This window comes from Trachemys scripta, chromosome 6 (genome assembly GCF_013100865.1).
Source record: "Trachemys scripta elegans isolate TJP31775 chromosome 6, CAS_Tse_1.0, whole genome shotgun sequence".
NCBI classification, from domain to species: Eukaryota; Metazoa; Chordata; order Testudines; family Emydidae; genus Trachemys; species Trachemys scripta.
In genome coordinates, this window is record NC_048303.1 from 107,974,212 (window position 1) to 107,996,200 (window position 21,989).

At 39.9% G+C, this 21,989-nt stretch overlaps 1 protein-coding gene across 1 annotated transcript in view; it reads left to right on the plus strand.

Moving 5' to 3' along the window:
* The window catches only part of MTAP (methylthioadenosine phosphorylase), a 66,158-nt gene that overhangs the window by 23,355 nt on the left and 20,814 nt on the right, over positions 1–21,989 (plus strand). Inside the window, exons 3-4 of the mRNA XM_034773929.1 lie at positions 8,616–8,674; positions 15,071–15,238. Coding sequence (XP_034629820.1) covers positions 8,616–8,674; positions 15,071–15,238 — 227 coding nt within the window. The remainder of the gene's footprint in view (positions 1–8,615; positions 8,675–15,070; positions 15,239–21,989) is intronic.

Genomic DNA, 21,989 nt, shown 5'->3' on the forward strand with positions numbered 1-21,989 from the left:
CATGGGGCTGTGAAGTCAGAGTCTCTCTCTTTCTTTAGTTTGACCAGAGAAACTCCATCCTGGACCTGAGAAACCTTCCCAATTAAAATTTCATTGAAATCGACCCTTTCCACACTAAAGTTTCGGTTTCAACAAATGGACATTTTCTGATGAAAACCCATTTTGTTGAACGGGGGCCCTCTAGAACACTAACAAGTAGGCTGCTGCCTAGGGCCCTTTTCTTCTCCCTCCTCCCAGGCTTTTAGGATGTTAGATGCTGAGGTGTAGTCTCTTCACGTTTTATCTAGAAAGTATGTTAAAAGCATAAATGAAGGTAATGCACTATGAGCCCCTCTTAATGTCATTTTCAAAATTAGTGGCTGACATTTTGTGGCACTGATTCTGGGTATATAGAGCAAGGGAGATGGTTTGTAGGACTGTCAAGCGATTAAAAAATTAATTGCGCTTTTAATAATAGAATACCATTTATTTAAATACTTTTGGCTGTTTTCTTCATTTTCAAATATATCGATTTCTATCACAACACAATGCAAAGTGTACAATGCTCACTTTATATTTATTTTTATTACAAATATTTGCACTGTAAAAATTTTAAAAAATTGTATTTTTCAATTCATGTAATACAAATACTGTAGTGCAATCCCTTTATCATGAAAGTTAAACTTACAAATGTAGATTTTTTTTTGTTATATAACTGCACTCAAAAACAAAACAATGTAAAACTTTAGCGCCTACAAGTCCACTCAGTCCTACTTCAGCCAGTTGCTCAGACAAACAAGTGTGTTTACATTTATGGGAGATAATGCTGCCTGCTTCTTCTTTACAATATCACCTAAAAGTGAAAACAGGTATTCGCATAGCACTGTTGTAGCTGGCATCGCAAGATATATATGTGCCAGATGCACTAAAGATTCATATGTCCCTTCATGCTTCAACCAGCATTCCAGAGGATGTGCATCCATGCTGATGACAGGTTTTGCTTGATAACGATCCAAAGCAGAGCAGACTGACGCATGTTCATTTTCATCATCCGAGTCAGATGCCACCAGCAGAGGATTGATTTTCTTTTTTGGTGATTCGGAGTCTGTAGTTTCCGCATCTGAGTGTTCTTTTAAAACTTCTGAAAGCATGCTCCACACCTCGTCCCTCTCAGAGATGGCACTTCAGATTCTTAAACCTTGGGTCGAGTGCTGTAGCTATCTTTAGAAATCTCACATTGGTACCTTCTTTGCATTTTGTCAAATCTGCAGTGAAAGTGTTCTTAAAATGAACATGTGCTGGGTCATCATCTGAGACTGCTCTAACATGAAATATATGGCAGAATGTGGGTAAAACAGAACAGGGGACATACAGTTCTTCCCCAAGGAGTTCAGTCACAAATTTAATTAACGCATTATTTTTTTAACGAGCATCATCAGCATGGAAGCATGTCCTCTGGAATGGTGGCAGAAGTATGAAGGGGCATATGAATGTTTAGCATATCTGACATGTAAATACCTTGCAATGCCGGTTACAAAAGTACCATGTGAATGCCTGTTCTCACTTTCAGGTGACATTGTAAATAAGAAGTATCTCCTGTAAATGTAAACAAACTTGTTTTTCAAACTTGCCTGAACAAGGAGTAGGACTAAGTGGACTTGTAGGCTCTAAAAGTTTTACATTGTTTTGTTTTTGAGTGCAGTTATGTAACAAAATAAATCTACATTTGTAAATTACACTTTCATGATCAAGAGATTGCACTTCAGTACTTCTATGAATTGAAAAATACTATTTCTTTTGTTTATCATTTTTACAATGCAAATATTTGTAATAAAAAATAATATAAAGTTAGCACTGTACACTTCGTATTGTGTTGTAATAGAAATCAATATATTTGAAAATGTAGAACAGCATCCAAAATATTTAATAAATTTTAATTGGTATTCTATTGTTTAACAGTGCAATTAATCGCAATTAAGGTTTTTTTGAGTTAATTGCGTGAGTTAACTGTGTTTAATCAACAGCCCTAATGGTTTGCACTTCAGTTGTGGGGAAGATTGCTATGAAAGTGGGGTGAAAAAACAGAGCAGTCAGATCTATATATATAAATAACTTTTTCTTGTGTAATGATGATCTTCAAGATTCCCTGCCTTTTTTCACTGTTTAACCTCATGACAGCCATTGTGAAAAGCAATCCACCATAGCATAAGGAAATATGAGAATTATGTTTTGTAGTGGTGTAGGGTAACCAATGTCATGGTCAGAGTGGATGGAAGAGGAGAAGGAAGCAGCAGGTGACTTATCAACAGCAGAGGTTCCACAACCATGGTTGGAGAGTTTGTTGGCAGTGGTACACTGTAACAGGGTGGTCTGTCCTCTTTAAGGGGTAGTGCAACCTGGGGCCCGCCAACCCCTGTTCCAGTGCATGCGCCCCTTTAAGCAAACAGGTATTCAAGCGAGCAGCAGACTAGCTGAGAAATGGAGGCCAGATGTTGATCAGGTAGCTACCTCCTTAACATAAAACCCAGTTCATAGGTGACTTCTAAGAAGATTTAAGAAGGAGAGTGCAGACAGCTGAATTACAGGGGAGCACTGAGTTAGGAAAGACGCTCTCTGGTACGGGAACCAGAACCGGGAGAGAAACTGGTGGATTGAGGAAGGCTGCCTGACTCACACAACAGCCCCAAGAAGGATAGTTGTGGGGCCCCGGAATCAAGAGGAAAGAGTGTGTGAGTCCAAGGATCGTGGCAGGCTCTGTGGAACAGGGCTGGAACCCAGATACTGGTGGGGCGAGGGAAGCCTGCTTGAATCATGGCACAACCCCATGAAGGAGGGCTGTGGAATCCCTTAAGCAAGAGAAAGGAGTTGTGAGTCCGGGGACCAGGGCAAGAGGAGATCTGTGGGAAAGACTCTCCAGAGTGGCACTTGCAGAGCTCCCTGGCTCAGAGACAGCTGAAGGGAAACCAGGAATGTGAAGCCTTAGAACAATGATGAATTGGTACAGAAGCTGCCTGATGCCCAGGTAAAGTCCCATATTTCCAGCCAAGACTCTCCCACCTTTCTAGCCCTCCCCTCTAAGCTTCCCCTGCACTCTTTTTTTACCCCCACCCAGTGCCCTGTTGTATTACTGCAGATGGAATAAACGAGCTAAAGGTGTTAACATAATGCAGTCGCTATCTCACATTAAACAAGGTTTGGGGATTGGTATACAGACACTTCAGTCTGCTTAACACCATGGAAAACACACTTAAATTTTATTTTAACTTTTTATTAAAGATATAGAAAAGAAGGAAAACTGTTAAAGCATTGGAAATTTAAAGTATTAAATAATGCTTTTATTTTAACATTTTTTGTTCCCTTTTCCTTTAGCGGGAGAGAATTTTAGAAGGAAAAATCAGCTTATTTGACAGTTATTAGATGGTATCAAAGATGGTGGTAATTGTCCTTTTTGGGAAAGAAAATCATAGGACTGGAAGGGACCTCGAGAGGTCATCTACTCCAGTCCCCTGCACTCATGGCAGGACTAAGTATCAGGTAGACCATCCCTGACAGGTGTTTGTCCAACCTGCTCTTAAAAATCTCCAGTGATGGAGATTCCACAACCTTCCTAGGCAGTTTATTCCAGTGTTTAACCAACCTAACAGTTAGGAAGTTTTTCCTAATGTCCAACTTAAACCTCCCTTGCTGCAATTTAAGCCCATTGCTTTATCCTCAGAGGTTAAAAATAACAATTTTTCTTCCTCATCCTTGTAACAACCTTTTATATACTTGAAAACTGTTATCATGTCCTCTCTGTCCTCTCTTTTCCAGACTAAATTAAATTAATTAAGATGGGCTGGTGCTGTTACAGCTGCTGTTAAAGTCTGATTCCATTTCACCCCAAGTGATAATTGGGATTCAGCTGGAGCCGGAGAGGTGGCAATGTTATCTAGGTCCCTCTCTCTTTAGCTTGGTCTTGTTAGGACACCTTTCAGGATCTGGTTAACGAAGGCCCAGGGTCGCAGAGAATGGTGGGCATGGCAGCCATGATGGTGAAGTTTGCTTCAGTGGAGTCCGTCTGTACTTTCCATCCATTCTTCCCCACAATCTCTTTCCTTAAGGACCCAAAAAGGAAGTAATGGGTGAAGTAGCTCCGCCCTTCATTATTTTGTTCTCCAATCAGGCCTAATATCTTATGTACTAATTTTGGTTCATTAATTTTTGGTTTTACATCTTCTGTTCGTATCAAGCATGATTTTAACATAGCCCTCGAATTATATTAATATGGCATTTTGTTTGTTTTGACTAAATTTAGTCTCTCTGGTTCTCTTGCACTTGTTTATAATGTTTATTATTAAAAACAACTTTACCTGCTTTCATCAACATTTGTTGTTATAGGTCACTGGTTTTCAACCTGGGGTCCGCAGACTATGTCTAAGACTTCCAAAGGTTTCTGCACCTACATTTGAAAATTTTGGGGGGTCTGCAAATGAAAAAGATTGAAAACCACTGTTTTAGGTTATTGTAACATCTAATACACTTTCATATACTTTTTCCAGTTGATATTACAATTAGGATAAATTTTGTAGGCCTAATTGTTACAACAGCCCTCCCTGCCCTTTATTTCATACTCCCACCCCCACCAAAGCACTCCTTCATCAGAGTGGCCATACTGGGTCAGACCAGAGGCTGGGGACACCATCCCTGCCCATCCTGGCTAATAGCCATTGATGGACCTATTCTCTATGAATTTATCTAGTTTTTTTTTTAACCCTGTCATAGTCTTGGCCTTCACAATATCCTCTGGCAAAGAGTTCCACAGGTTGTCTGTGCGTTATATGAAAAAATACTTCCTTTTGTTTGTTTTAAACCGACTGCCCATTAATTTCATTTGGTGACCCCTAGTTCTTGTGTTATGAGAGAGACTAAATAACACTTCCTTATTTACCTTCTCCACACCAGTCATGATTTTATAGACCTCTATCATATCCCTCCTTAGTCGTCTCTTTTCCAAGCTGAAAAGTCCCAATCTTATTAATCTCGCCTCATATGGAAGCTGTTCCATACCCCTGATAATTCTTGTTGCCCTTTTTTGAACCTTTTCCAATTTCAGTATATCTTTTTTGAGATGAGGCGACCACATCTGCACGCAGTGTTCTAGATGGGGGTGTACCATGGATTTATATATGGGCAATATGATATTTTCTGTCTTATTATCTATCCCTTAATGATTCCCAACATTCCATTTGCTTTTTTGACTGCTGTTGCACATTGAGTGGATGTTTTCAAAGAACTATCCACAATGACTCCAAGATCTCTTTCTTGAGTGGTAACAGCTAATTTAGACCCTATCATTTTATACGTATAGTTGGGATTATGTTTTCCTATGTGCATTACTTTGCATTTATCAACATTGAATTTCATCTGCCATTTTGTTGCCCAGTCACCTAGTTTTGAGAGATCCTTTTGTAGCTCTTCGCAGTCTGTCTGGGACTTAACTATCTTGAGAAGTTTTGTATCGTCTGCAAATTTTGCCACTTCACTGTTTACCCCTTTTTCCAGATCATTTATGAATATATTGATGAGGACTGGGCCCAGTACAGATCCCTGGGGGACACCACTATTTACTTCTCTCCATTCTAAAAACTGACCATTTACTCCTACCCTTTGTTTCCTGTCTTTTAACCAGTTACCAATCCATGAGAGAACCTTCCCTCTTATCCCATGATAGCTTACTTTGCTTAAGAGCCTTTAGTGAGGGACCTTGTCAAAGGCTTTCTGATAATCTAGGTACACTTTCATATACTTTTTCCAGTTGATATTACATTTAGGGTTATTGTAATTAGGGATCCACTGGATCCCCCTTGTCCACATGCTTGTTGACACCCTTCAAAGAATTCTAGTAGATTGGAGAGGCATGATTTCCCTTTACAAAAACCATGTTGACTCTTCCCCAATAAATTATGTTCATCTATGTGTCTGACAATTTTGTTCTTTACTATAGTTTCAACAAGTTTGCCCAGTACTGAAGTCAGGCTTACTGGCCTGTAATTGCTGGGATCACCTCTGGAGCCCTTTTTAAAAATTGGCATCACGTTAGCTATCCTCCAGTCATTTGGTACAGAAGCTGATTTAAATGATAGGTTACAGACTACAGTTAATAGTTCTGCAATTTCACATTTGAGTTCCTTCAGAACTCAAGGGTGAACACTATCTGGTCCTGGGGACATATTACTGTTTAGTTTATCAATTTGTTCCAAAACCTCCTCTGACACCTCGATCTGGGACAGTTCCTCAGATTTGTCACCTAAAAAGAATGGCTCAGATTTGGGAATCTCCCTCACATCCTCAGCCATGAAGACTGATGCAAAAATTTCATTTAGTTTCTCTGCAATGATCTTATCCTTGAGTGCTTCTTTAGCATCTCGATCGTCCAGTAGCCCCACTGGTTGTTTAGCAAGCTTCCTGCTTCTGATGTACTGAAAAAAAATTTTGCTATTCCTTTTTGAGTCTGACTAGCTGTACTTCAAATTCTTTTTTGGCCTTCCTAATTATATTTTTACACTTCATTTGCAAGAGTTTATGCTCCTTTTTATTTTCCTCACTAGGATTTAACTTCCACTTTTTAAAGGATGCCTTTTTGCCTCTCACTGCTTCTTTTACTTTGTTGTTTAGCCACAGTGGAACTTTTTTGGTTCTCTTACTATGTTTTTTAATTTGGGGTATACGTTTAAGTTGAGCTTCTATAATGGTGTTTTTAAAAAGTTTCCAGGCAGCTTACAGGGATTTCACTTTTTTGCGCTGTACCTTTTAATTTATGTTTAACTAACTTCCTCATTTTTGTGTAGTCCCCTTGAAATTAAATGCTACAGTGTTGGGCTGCTTTGGTGTTTTCCTCACCACAGGGATGTTAAATTTAATTATATTATGGTCACTATTACCAAGCAGTCCAGCTATATTCACCTCTTGGACCAGATCCCATGCTCCACTTAGGACTAAATCAAGACTTGCCTCTCCTCTGGTGGGTTCCAGGACTAGCTGCTCCAAGAAGCAGTCAATTTAAGGTGTCAAGAAACTTTCTCTCTACATCCCATCCTAAGGTGACATGTACCCAGTCAATATGGGGATAGTTGAAATCTCCCATTATTACTGAGTTTTTTTATTTTAATAGCCTCTCTAATCTCCCTAAGCATATCACAGTCACTATCACCATCCTGGTCAGGTGGTCGGTAATATATCCCTACTGCTCAGGGGTGGGCAAACTATGGCCCGCAGGCCGCGTCCGTCCTCGAGCTCATGCTGGGGAGCGGGGTTGGGGGCCGCTCTGCACGGCTACCGGAAGCAGCAGCCTGTCCCCCCTTCGGCTCCTACGCATAGGGGCAGCCAGGGGGCTCTGCTCTGCACACTGCCTTGACCACCATGCTATGGTGAGGTCGGTCTGTCTCTACTTTTGACTAGAAGTGCCATTCTGGGCCTGAGAAAGCCAACAGGTTCCCACAGAATTTTGGTTTCAATGAATCGGCATTTTCCAACAATAAAGTATTTTAATGAAAAATTCCTGGCCAGCTCTAAACTTCATGTCCTGTAGCCCTTCCATGCAGGTCCCTTCTCTTCTTATTTTTCCCAGGCAGATCTCCACCAGCCAAATTCAAAACTTGTTTTACAATGAGTTTGTAAATACTTAACTTAAGACTATTAAGACCTAAAGTCAATGTGATACTTCAAACATCTTTTCTTCTAAGAAGGTTGTATATGAACCAGTAAAATTTGGGAGCCACTGATCTACAGTATTTCAACACTGCATGAAAGGGAGCTTACGGATTCATCTAGTCGAACTCTCTGTGCTGTCGTAGGGTTAAGTATACCTAGACCATCCCTGATAGATGTTTGTCTAACCTGTTCTTATGCAACATGTTTGAACAGCGGTGTGAAATGTGTGGTTGAACTTCAAATGTTAGTGATGGTATTAATAAATTGAAACCATGTGATTGCAAAACATGTCCTTCCAGTTCTAGTTTTTAGTAATCTGTCACATCTGTGTTTATTTTTAATCATGTATCAAATTAACAAGTTTCCTGTGAACTCATCTGCTAATATCTTTTAAAATGTAAATGATCAATTAACAAAATAATTAGTATTTTCAATTAAGGGGTGACACCTGTTTTACATAGAATGCTATGAAAAAACAAAATTAGCATGGATGCAATTACTTTTAAAGGTAACCTTAGTGTATTTGTTTTTTTAATGTTTATCATAGAAATTGAGGGCTGAAAGGGACCTTAGGGATTCATCTAGTCCAACTCCCTGTGCTGTCGCAGGGTTAAGTATACCTAGACCATCCCTGATAGATGTTTGTTAACCTGTTCTTATGTAACATGTTTGAACAGTGGTGTGAAATATATGGTTGAACTTCAGATGTTAGTGACGGTATTAATACACTGAAACCATGTGATTGCAAAACATGACCTTCCAGTTCTAGTTTTTAGTAATCTGTTTTAGTAATCTGTCGCATTAAATTGCAATTATTTATGAGTTGAAGAAAAGGAGAAGCTACAGCACTAAACTTTTATTTCTTTTCATAGTGATATTGATCATGCATAAATGTTTCTGATCTCATTGGCATGTTGTGACTGTTTCTTCTTCGTTTGTTTTTGCAGCCATCAGATGCTTTGATATTGGGAAAGATAAAAAATGTTGACTGTGTGCTTCTAGCAAGGTAAAGAGCTCTTCAAAGGATTTTTGTGTTACTCATGTCTTAAAGTGGTTTGTCTTAGACGTTTCCTTTTTCTGGCTGTGTCAGATGGACGAACTGCTTCTTATGACTAACAAATTTAGGTCTGATCCTGCAAATGGCAAAACTTCCATTGACTTCAGTTGGGAGAAGAATCGGGAGCTTAAAGTTGGTCTATATGACATAATTTTGTCCTTTATAGAGCAGTTCAGGCATCTGGAACTCTTGTCAAACACTATCCATTCACAAACCCTAGCTCAATTTCGGCCTCCACTGGTTCAACAGAACTTTGTCACAGTGCTGTTATATACTAGGACTTTATGTAGGAGGTACAGCTGTTCTGATTCAACTAGTCCTTCCAGGCATAATTGATCCTACAATGATCCAGTCCACCTTTCAGTGACAAATACGAGCATTGTACTCCTTCAGATTTAATATGAAAGCAGATGCAGTAGAAGAATCTGCTTTGTGGTGTTGTCCAATAGAGAGAAAATACAGCAAAAATGTATTGTGCCTTTCACTTGTAGCAAAAAAAGTTTATAACCACCTGTTCAGACACTCAAATCATTCTGGGGTCCTTTGTAAGGCTGAAGAGTGGTCTAGAGGTGGTGGGGGTGGAAATTTGAGGAAATTTTATCCAGCCACATTTGAGTTTAGGTTTTTTGGAAATTTTTTAATCTAATTACAGCTAGTCATGGAGACGACAAACCTGGGTGAAGGTTGAAACTTTGCATGTAAATAGTTCTTAACGAGTTGTGCCATTGCTACTTTTTGTGGGGCATGTGGTTATTTTTTTGATGTTGGAAGGGAAAAATCACCCCTGTGCATGTTTAATGAGCATCTAAACACTTCCTATAGCTTCATGAAGCATTTCCCCCTGTAATTTGTGATGTTTTACAAAGGCTGTTTGGGGTACTGCACATGTTCTGCCCTGCCTGACAAGAAAGAGTGCAGCTGCTAGAGCAGGGGTGGGCAAACTTTTTGGCCTGAGGGCCACATTGCGATTGCAAAACTGTATGGAGGGCCGGGTAGGGAAGGCTGGGCCTCCCCAAACAGCCTCACCCTATCCGACCCCTCCCACTTTCCACCCCCTGACTGCCCCCCTCAAAACTCCCTGCCCATCCAACCCCCCCTGTTCCTTGTCCACTGACTGCCCCCTCCCAGGAACCCCCGCCCATAACCGGCCCCCCTCAGAATCTCCCACCCCCTATTCAACCCCCTCCCCCCGTCCCCTGACTGCCCTGACCCCATCCACACCCCTGCCCCCTGAGACTCCCACATCTGTCCAACCGTCCCCTGCTCCCTGTCCCCTGGATGCTGCCCTGCCGGTTATCCAACCTCCCTGCACCTTTACCATGCCGCTCAGAGTGGCAGGACTGGCAGCCACGCTGCCCGGCCAGAGCCAGCCATGCCACCACACTGCCCAAAGCGCTGGCGGCGCAGCAAGCTGAGGCTGCAGGTGGACAGCAGGGGAGGAGCTGGGGGCTAGCCTCCCCAGCCGGGAGCTCAGGGGCCGGGCAGGACGGTCCTGCAGGCCAGATATGGCCCGCGGGCCATAGTTTCCCCACCTCTGTGCTAGAGACATTTGCTTGAAGGAAAATGTAAATGTATCACTGTGGTTTCATCCCACACCTCAGCAAAATCATCCCGTCTAATCCTGTCCGCATAAAAAAAGAAAAGAAAATCCAGCCTTAAAGATGACTTGCAAAAGTGACGGGTAGGAATAAGGGGCTTGTTACCTTTTTTCCCCCCCAAAATTGTCAGACTTTTTTCTGTTTCCTTTTTAAGTTAGAAATCTAGATATTGTCAAGTCTGAAAGACACTCTGGCATCTGTAGAACTAGTGCAGTTATGCCATCACAAGGAACTGAAGGCCGAGCAGGTATGAGAGGAAAGGATTTTTAGCCAGAGTATTGGAATTTTTTTTGTTTGTTTGTCTGTTTGTTTGTTTTTTTCTGTTGTTAATGCCTATTTAGCTCCAGTGAATGCTTGGTTGAAAAGATTACTTTGTTAAAGAAACAGGGAGAGCTGGGATGTGTATGCGTGTGCTGAAACTTTAGTGATAGAGAGAGAGCTCACATATACGTCTTTGAGACCTCCAAGAGATCCTCCAGCAAATCTAAATAAAATCGGATTTTGCATTCTGGATACAGCCAAGGTTTAATTTTTTGTAGGGCTGTCAAGCAATTAAACAAAATTAATCATGATTAATTGCACACTTTAAAGAATTAAATGCATTGTTAATAATAGACTACCATTTATTTAAATATTTTGGGTGTTTTTTACATTTTCAAATATATTTATTTCAATTTATAACACAGAATACAAAGTGTACAGTGCTTACTTTGTATTTATTTTACTACAAATATTTGCACTGTAAAAACAAATGAAATAGTATTTTTCAATTCACCTAATACAAGTACTGTAATGCAATCACTTTATCATGAAAGTTGAACTTACAAATGTAGAATTGTATACAAGAAATAACTGCATTCAAAACTAAAACTAAAACTTTAGAGCCTAAAAGTCCAATCAGTCCTACTTCTTGTTCAGCCAATCGCTCAGACAAACGTCTGTTTACATTTGTAGAAGATAATGCTGCCTGCTTCTTGTTTACAATGTCACCAAAAAGTGAGAACAGGCATTCGCATGGCTTTGTTGCAGCCAGCTTCGCAAGATATTTATATGCCCGATGCACTAAAGATTCATAGGTCCCTTGATGCTTCAACCACCATTCCAGAGGACATGTGTCCATGCTGATGACAGGTTCTGCTCGATAATGATCCAGAGCAGTGCGGAGTGACACATGTTCACTTTCATCAGCTGAGTTAGATGCCACCAGCAGAAGGTTGATTTTCATTTTTGGTGGTTTGGGTTCTGTAGTTTCCACATCAGAGTGTTGCTCTTTTAAGACTTCTGAAAGCATGCTCCATACTTCATCCTGCTCAGATTTTGGAAGGCACTTCAGATTCTTAAACCTTGGGTCAAGTGCTGTAGCTATCTTTTGAAATTTCATATTGGTATCTTCTTTGCATTTTGTCATATTTGCAGTGAAAGTGTTCTTAAAATGAACAACATGTGCTGGGTCATATCCGAGACAGCTATAACATGAAATATATGCAGAATGCAGGTAAAACAGAGCCGGAGACATACAATTCTCCCCCAAGGAGTTCAGTCACAAATTTAATTAACACATTATATTTTTAACGAGCATCATCAGCATGGAAGCATGTCCTCTAGAACAATGGCCAAAGCATGAAAAGGCATATGAATCTTTAGCGCATCTGACATGTAAATATCTTGCAATGCCAGCTACAACAATGCCATGCGAATGGCAGTTCTCACTTCTTGGTGACATTGTAATTAAGAAGTGGACAGCATTATCTCCCGTAAATGTAAACAAACTTGTTTGTCTTAACAATTGGCTGAACAAAAAGTAGGATTGAGTAGACTTGTAGGCTCTAAAGTTTTACATTGTTTTGTTTTTGAGTGCAGTTATATAACAAAAAAACCTACATTTGTGAGTTTCACTTTCGTGATAAAGAGATTGCACTACAGTACTTGTATGAGGTGAATTGAAAAATACTATTTCTTTTGTTTATCATTTTTACAGTGCAAATATTTGTAAACAAAAATAATATAAAGTGATCAGTGTACACTTTATATTCTGTGTTGTAATTGAAATTGATATATCTGAAAATGTAGAAAAACATACAAAATTTTTAATAAATTTAAATTGGTATTCTATTGTTTAACAGTGCGATTAATCGCGCTATTAATTCTTTTAATCGTGATTAATTTTTTTGAGTTAATTGCGAGTTAACTGCGATTAATCTACAGCTCTAACTTTTTTTATTTAAAAAAGGTGGGGGCAGAAATCTCCCATATTTTCTTGTGCTGCTATCTTCTTTTCTACTGTGGTCTTTTCCTCTAGTTAAGTCACTGTCATGTGGGCAATAATATGCCCCTTTTATGCACTCTATTGATATATTTTACAGTTTCTCTTAGAGGTAGATAGAATTGGGTCCTACTTGGCTTACTCTGGTCTTGATGTCTCTCCTGAGGCTTACATAGTAAAATGTAGGATTTTGGAGTGGTTGCCATCTTCATAGTACAGTATCTAGCTCTCTGCTAAGTAAAATCTTTTTTTGTTTTTTCCCTTCCATTCTATATACAGAATTGAGTTTATAATTTTTGAGAGTGGATCTAGCACACCTGCTAATATGTCACTATTTCAGTATGGTGGGTAAATTCTGTGTTTGCCTTACTTTGTGATTTTATTTTCCTCTTTATTTTCTTCTCTCCAAGCTCTATTGCGGCCGGATGCAACTGCTGAGTGTGGATATCACATCTGGTTGGATCTCTCCAATATTTGTTTCCCTGGGTGCTTTTTGTCTTCTGCTATGTTTCCACTGGCCTTTTTCCCTTTGGATTCTTTTCATGGCCTTCAATATCTAGTTTATTAAAGATGAGGTCATGGAATATTTTCCAGTAAAAAGAAAAAAGGTCCTATTACATAACACAGAAAATTGAGAGACGCTTGAATTAACACACACACACACACACACACACAAAAATCAGTTAATTGGGTGGGGCAGTAACTGTAGTTCTTTCAGAGTTGAAGACTTAGAGGTTAGCCATATTACTTACCATGGCCCTTCATGTGATTACTGATATCCTTGGTTATTTTGGTTAAAATAAGTTATATGCTGTCCTGTTGTAAGTCTTGCATTATGTCCCAGGATTTTGCCATGCAAGTCCCATTAATAGTAGTGGGCGTCGTGTGGCTACCTTCCACATGAAATATAATACTCTCAGACTAATGGCCTGTTTGTATTACTAGTTTGGGGAGACTTGAGTCCTTTCCTTGCACTCATGTTTATGTAACTATTCTTTTTTCCCCTGCAATCTATGCCTTACTGTGTTATTGTATACTGCCTTCCCCATCCCCCACTCAACAAAAAATTGTAGTCTGAGATACAGACATGCAAACTGGAACTTATAGTGTGTCTAATCATGCTTCTCTGTATATCTTTAAAACTATACACTAGTATTCCCAAGGACCAAGCAACAACAAAAAAATCTTAGTAGCTGTATCCTGATATTGGGTGTACACCATATTATTTTTCTTTTGCCTCGTTAGACAATGAGTGTCAAACACGGCTGCCCCATATACCTCAGTCAATGTGGAATTTGATTGTCTGATCTGACGTGGACAGCAGTGTTCAATATCCTTTTCAACATAGTGTGTTTGATTGCTCTAGGTGGTCTAAAAAATGGAGTTTATTACCATTCTGGAGAGGCTGGGTAAGCCATTTTAGACACTCGTTTATCAAACCCGGATGTAAGATTTTAGTGTAGACCTAGTCCCAGGGGCAGTGTTGTATCCTCTTCCAAAGAAAAAAGGAAAGTTTGAATGTCATTCATCTTCCCCACCATGATTTGAAAAGATGGGGGTGGGGGGTGAAAATACCATGTTTGTGCTGTTTTTTGAGAGGGGTGGGCTATTAAAACTTCCTCTCCCCCCTTTAACTTTTTTATCTTACTACTACAGACTCTGTGAGAGCTGTGGATGGAAGGGTGAGTTGGATACTCTTCTGCCCATTTTATCATCAGACGTTGCTGGTTTTATTCTGAGTGCAGAATCTTATCTTTACTACTTATTTCTATTTATAATAGTGAAGATGTAGGAGGTGAAAGAACCCAGCTTGACTTTCAGATCCCAGATGGTGGTCATAATGCTGACAGAAAAATAACCTTTATATTTATAAAATTAAGCACATCCGGTGCTGGAGAGGAATGAGAGCGAGAATACCACAGTGTCACAGAGCCACTCTTCTGATAACAGCACTGGCACATCATACTAAAAGTAACAATGGGGGCCAAGTGAATGGAACGTACAAACAGAATTTTTGTGTGGGACCTTGTGCAAGTAAATCCTATAAATGGATTACAGTACATGGGAAGTTCAGTATTGTCAACCCCAGGTATTCAGAAATCATAAGATTTTTAAAAAATAATAAATTTTGGGTACTTTTTATTTACCTTCTGGGGTTTCTTACCATTAGGGTGCACTCAGGTCATGTTTTCAAGCTTTTCTCTACAACCATGAAAGCTAGAAACTTACTCTTTTTTAAAAAGTGAAAGCTGAACTTCTCACATTCACATGACTCCAAGAGCTGGTACTTTAAAAAAAAAAAACACCAAATATCCCAAGACTCATGATAAAATCCTCAGAGTTGGCAACAGTGTAAGTTATGATACAGTTTCGTTTGTAGCTTTGCTAGGCAAATTAAATTTCCTAAACTCCTGGTTGGCTTGTTGTTGTTTTGTTTGTTTAATTTAATTTTATTCATCTCACATCCCACTTCTGTCCTTGCAGGCATGGGAGACATCATACTATTATGCCAACAAATGTCAACTTCCGTGCCAACATCTGGGCATTGAAAGAAGAGGGTTGTACTCATATCTTAGTAACTACCGCCTGTGGTTCATTAAGAGAAGAAATACAACCTGGAGATGTTGTTCTGATCGACCAGTTCATTGACAGGTAAAGGAGCAACATGATGTGTTTTGTGAAGTAGAGCCATCCAATCACATTTGCTTTTAACTTAGACTGTAAATTCATTAGGGCAGGAAATGTCTGTTTGTTTTGTGTTTGTACTGCACCTGGCACAATGGGGTTCTGGTCCATGACTGGAGCTCCTGGATGCTATGATAATAACAGTTAATAAACATTTAAGGCTCACTGGCATGAAGTCTCAGTCTTCAGTATTGGAGCCAAAAAGAGAAATTCTTATGAGATGGGGAAAGGCTTTTGACTTCATTTCCTGGAGGAAGTCATCTTGATGACTTTATTATTTGTATTATAGTAGCATTGAGAGGCCCCAACAAAACCACAGTGGTAGGTGCTGTATAAGCACCTAGTAAAAGGCAGCCCATGCCTCAAATATCTTACAGTCTAACAGACGAGAGAGAAAAGTTTGAAGAAAGTGAGGATTATGATGCCCATTTTACAGGTGGGGAACTGAGGCACAAAAATACAAAGCGAATTGACTGAGTGGGGATTAGGCATTTAACCAGGATTATTGTATTCAAATAGCAGCCCTTGCAAAAGAAGAGTTTTATTAAAGGCATTAAACAACCTGTATTTTTGTTTCAAATGCTGTTGAAGTTTTGTCTTAGGTGGAATACTGTGTGCACTAGAAGAAATCCTGAAGCAATGCTTTCTTGACTGTGTAAGTCTAGATATGGACAAGGCCCCTTTGAGAATAAGAAAAAATAGGTTTACTTAATCTGCACTGATCAACAGTGAAGATCTAAATAACTAGAATTCATTGCCAAGGCTCAGTTCCTGTATCAGATGCGTGGGTTGCAGCAACATGCATTTAAAAACATGAGCTACTGTGTTCATGCACACAGAAGCTACTGTGTTCATGCACACAGAAGCAGTAGATATATAGGAATGGGAAGCACACATCTGACATGAGAATCTGGCCCTTGTTGCTCCAGATAAAACCACAACTCTATTCTTCTTCCTCTCCTGGACTTTTAGAAGCATAAACACAAACGTAATGTAATAATGAGTAGATTATGCCTGTCAGTAGCCCCTTTTTTTTTTTCCCTTATCTGACTCTTCTTAGTTTTTAACTACTCAGCTTGTAGAAATAAACATATAAGCAGCCTGTGACTTAAACTTCATTAGTTTATTTTACTAGTTTCTCATGAATGATCAGATGAGAGGTGTCTATTTGTATGAAAGGAGACTTTAAATCTTTACTCTTCAGCTCTCAGCCTGTCTGTGCCCAACTATGTGACACTGGCTTTCAAAGTATGTGCCCAAAAATCAGGGACAACACAAACTTATTTAGGGGGAGGAAATATGACATTTACAGTAATAAACAGTGAGGCTGCACTAGGACTGTGGGCTGCAAGGGTGACTTGTTCTCTGTTATGAGTTATGGCTTACTTAAAAGGCACTGTTATGAAACCTTTATTTTCATTTAAAGCCTCCAACTTTGTGCTCCATTGCACCACGTAAAACTAAAGTCTGGTGCCTGACTGAGGATCTATCGCAGGGTGTGATTGTAGCTTGTGTACACAGACCCAAGAAAGCTTTGCTCTAGCTAGCTTGAGTACCACTATTGATGAAGCTGCGGCATCACAGACTTCAGAGCGGGCTGTACAGGCCCGCCCAGAACCCTGGGTAATTCCTTGGGTGGCTAGCATGTGCTGCAGCCAGTGCTGCTGTGTCCTCACTGCTATTTTTAGCCATAGTAGCTAGATGAAAGCTAGCTCAGGCAGTCTACATGAGCTACAGTCGCACCCGGTGTGAATAATAGAGGATCTTCAAGACAATGGTGAGGGTGAGCTTTTGATCATTGTGGGTGAATGTAGTCAAGTTTTATGCCAAGTGCTTTTATAAATGTATGGAAGAACTACACAGTTGGCATTTCAAATGCCAGCCTACCCAATGCTGAATGTATCTACTACAGAAGAGTACAAAGCATAAGCTATAGCGCTAATCTGCAAGGAAATCAAGTGTTTGGAATAGTGTCTTTTTTTTATCTAAAATAAAGAGTGGGTTTTCTCCGCCACCAGTAAAACTAGCCAACTTTGCTACAAGGTGCTGAAAGTTGAAGCAAACGTCATAATTTGAGAGCATTTCAATACAGCCATTCTTTATAACTTCTTTTCTTTCCTGGGCCTCATTTATAGGGTTTTTTTCTTATGCTGGATGCTCCATCATGTGCAAAAGGAGCAATGTTACAGGCTGTAACAGATGAAGTTAACCCATCTCTGGTTACCAATCCCTGTCTCTATAACACTAGCCCTGATCTTGGAGAGCATTATCTGTGTATTAGAGATGGGCGCAAATCACAATGTTCTGAACCCAAAGTGTACAGGTAAATAATGGATCCAAGGTTTTACTTTGGATATCTATATCTGACCTAAGTGCATGTTTGTTAAACATGCATACAGTGACAACCAAGTTAGCAGATCTTATTGAGGCAGAAAAGTAAGCAACCAAGGGCATCATTTTCAAATTCAGGTGCCTACATTTTGGCACCCATATCATATTTAGGCACCTAAATAAAAAAGGCCTGATTTTCACAGGCATTGAGCATCCGCAGCTCTTATTGACTTCTGTGGGTGTCGTTCACAAGCCTACACAGAAGAGTCCGTGGTAATTGGGCATATGAACGTGAACTTGCAGTGCTAGTAGCTCTAGGAGAGAGTTAGTACTAAGTTCTTTAAGAAAGTCTTTAGAATTATTTTTGGGAGTAGCAGACTTGGCTTATCTCTAAAATAATAAAAACAAAAGCAATAATAATTTCATCTTTATAAACTGTTTTTAACTTGACAAAGGTCTGAGCTTTGTTAAATTATTAATTGGGACAGAAACTAGGCCTATTTTAATTGTCTATACAATTCTAAATGCTTTAAAAGTAGAAAGAATTTTTGCAAGTTTTTTTTTTTTTTTTAGCGCTAGTCTATCAAAAGATAGACTGCCAGTTTTGTCCAGCTACATTGGTTGTGCTCAAGAATAAGGCCTCAAAATTCTGCTTCCCTTGTGATTGAACAAGGGTCTGTTGAGACAAAGCTAGGGATTTTTTAACGTTATCTTCTTCAAGAACAATCTGGATCTGTAAATTTTGGTTGGTTGACACAAAAGAATATATGATTGTCTCAATTTAACACATTTCCCCCCAATTCTCCCCCCCCCCCCCCCAAAAAAAAAAACCATACACACAAAATAGGTGTTTTGCATGTTGTACAGTGAGCTCCTCCTTCAGGGGTAATCAGCTTTAGGATTCTGTGTGATGACTTTTTTGGGTTGTGTAATTCTTACAAGTGGTAAGGCCATGAATGATTCATTTTGTTCTTCTCAAACTGTCATGTATTCCGTATATGACTTATGCTACAGGGAAATTATTTTAAGACTGTTTTACAGATTTTTGAATCTTTGAGGGATATTTTGTATCCCTCCATCTGTTCAGCCAGATGCCTTTATTACTATGACCCACCTGTGCAAGGTTCACTGAGGTTTCTTTAATGTTTTTTTCTTCAAGCAAAGACTTGAGAGAGAGAGAAAGACACACACACACACACACAAACTTTGACATTTCTATTTTTGACATTTGATTCTAATTGGGCATTATTATTATTTTTGTGTGTGTGTGTGTGTGTGTATATATATATATATGTATGTGTGTATATATGTATGTGTGTATGTGTGTATATATATATATAGATGTGTGTATATATGTGTGTGTGTGTATATATATGCGCATATTATTTTCTGACAAGCAGCACATTTGCTTAAAGAAATGTTGGATACTTGACCATTGTTTATAGTGATTCAGGGGTCAAAGGCAGTGTATTTTCACCATGTATCTATTTTTTGTCTCTGACTACATGGTCTCATTGACTCTGTTCAGTTAATTAGACACCAATAGAGGTGTGCTGATGGATGGATTTTTATTCTTGATGCTGACCGAAAACACGTCTATGGTGTGTTTAGGAGCCACGAAAGTTCAGTTTGCTGCAAGATGCTGATTTTACTCTGATATCAGTGGATAATGGCTGTGAAATTACTGTGTATTTTTTTCAACAGCAAATGAGTAGTTTGACATTTTGGGGTGCAATCCAGACCAGTGAAGGACTGTGTCACCCTCTCCCTGCAACATTGGGTGCCTTATCATGCTTTGCTACTGTAGCTCCCACCTGGGCCACTCACAAATAGTCTAACAGCATGCAGGTCACACCCTGAGAGTCTGTGTATAGTCACAATTCTGACTCCAGCAGCCTGTCAGCAAACACATTTCAGTTATGATTTTGGCTTCTGTTCATAATTTTGAATATAATGTAGTTGCTTACATTTTACCATGATATTATTGACCATTGACTTATGAGTTTTCAAATGATATCTTACAAGGCATATTTTGTACAAATATTCTTTCCAGTAGTGTGTGAATACAGGAGTGTATTCCGCCACACACATGAAACTCGAGCATCTGCAAAAGAAAAAAATCAGCAGAGATTTGAATTAAGATGGGGAGATGCAGGAAAACTTCTGTAGATAGGAGCTATGTAGGAAAAGACTCTCTTGCAGAAGCAGAATAGTGGTGAGACTGTGCAGTGGAGGGACCAAGTGGAGAGCAGTACAGTCAAGTGATAGGAGCACAGGCAGGGAAATAGAGACACAGGTCAAAGAAAGAGAGTGGAACAAATCCATGGAGTGTTTGCTAATAACATTTCTGGTTTCCCAAGAATCCTAATGAAGGTGTAGTGTGTACAGTGCTTTGCTTCCCAAAGAGTCCCCTTCATTGCAGACTGCTTCCTTGTTTATCCGTTCCAGTTTCTAACAAAAACAAAAAACTGAGAATGTTTTGGCAGATGGGGGGGTTAAAAAACAGTGTATTTAATGCCAACATTTTGTAAACGTACTGCATGTGTAACTTTTTGTTTGTGCGTTTCATCCTCTAGCAACTTAAGAGGAGTCTGTGGGAAAGGTCGTCATTCTTTGAGCCTAGCTTCTGGCAGTTTTACACTGCCTGTTAAGGCTGAATGCTTGCATGTCGAGGCTTGTTTTCTGCAGTGCCATTCTTTTTAAATTGTAACCTCTTACCAAGTGCCTTTGTCTGTACAATATGCTGTTTCTTGGAAAACTGAAACCAGTGTGATTTTAAATATAGCGCGTGTCTAAGTGACTGAACCCGATAGGAGCCCTTTTTGAACAACTGTTTCCTGTATTTGCAGGTCATGCTGTAGCTCATTTATGTGCGTTTTGCTTAGAATGCAGTGTTGCCAACTCTTACAAATTTATCACAAGTCATGTGATTTTTTTTTTTATCACCTGCTCCTTCCTTCAGGCGATTTGGGAGCAGGTTGCTGCAGTCACCTCACTCTCACTTGCAACAGCTCCCATTCCCCTGGCCTCTGCAAGTACTTGCTTCCCTGGCTGCGCACTTCTTTCTCCTGCTGGCTCGCCCCTCGCTGTTCCCTGGCCCCAGCAGGAAACTTCTACCCACCCCACTCCCCACACTGCCCCAAACCCTCCCTGGTCCCAGCTCCCCTGGAGACTCTACTTCTTCAATCTTCACCTCCACATTTTGTCTATCCCCTTTGTCATTTACCCTTTCTGCCACTCTCTTCCTGCTCTTGTGTACTCAACCTTTTCCTGTCCTCCCACTTTCTTTCTTTCTTGTCCTTTTTCTCCCACTCTTACACATCTTTATTTCACAGTCACCTCTCCATTTTCCTCCTGTTAGCTTCCTGGGACATCGGTATTAGTCCTAAACCATCGGGCATCCCCACATCCCTAACTATCCCTCATTCTCTAGTCTTTTTAATCTTAGTCCCACCTCTTCCTCCCTCTTGAATGCCTGCTTAAAAAAAAAAAAGTGAATACCATCAAAACATTCACCTAATGAGTCCAAGTAACCATGTGATCTTACAACTGTAACTCAGGTGCTGTTTCTCCTTTCCTCCCCCCTATTATTCATTGCTCTCACTTATTCTGTCGTGCCTAAAAGTGAGACAATATAATCTTCTCGGGGTAGGCACTGTGTCTGTCTTGTTTTGTAAAGTGCTAGCAAACTTCAGGCACTGTTTAAATAATAAATTAGCTTTCAGTTATTGATACAAATAACAGCACACTGATTTTCTCATTTCCTCCTAGGCTTCTTGCATTGCTTCCCTTTACAGGGTCCCACTATGACTACATAGGTAAAGACCTTTTGCTCAGACCCATAATTGCAGAGACTCATGTACAATCATGATCTGGATCTCAAAAGAGCAGAAAGTGTGCCTAACTTGGCCCCAGCAGCAGCAGTCCCTACCACCTCCCTGCCCCATCTTGTGGGGGGCACCACATGAGGCAGGAGCCCCCACCCTCCTAGAGTAGGAAAGAGAGAACACCAGACTGACATCTACCTAAGCATCCTCTGGACCTAGCACCATGTTGCCAGCAGCCCACCTCCCCCCACTCACGGATAACAGCCTTCTGCTGCTGCCAGTTAATATAGTTCATCCTGTAGCTCAAGGAGGAGGCTGTTATAATTGGACATATTCTAATTTTGTTTTTATCTTTGTTCATTTCCAGGAAAAAAAATAAAATTACATCCAAAAAGACTGCTTGTAAAGAAAGTCAAACAGTCGAAAGCTAGGAAATGCTAAATTTGCTGTTGCCTGCACAACCTTAATTCAGGCCCCTTATTTAACTACGTGATTACACACTACATTTCCCACGGGCCCCCTGTTTTATGCAGTGCCCAGGCTGCATGTGCAAGAGGGGG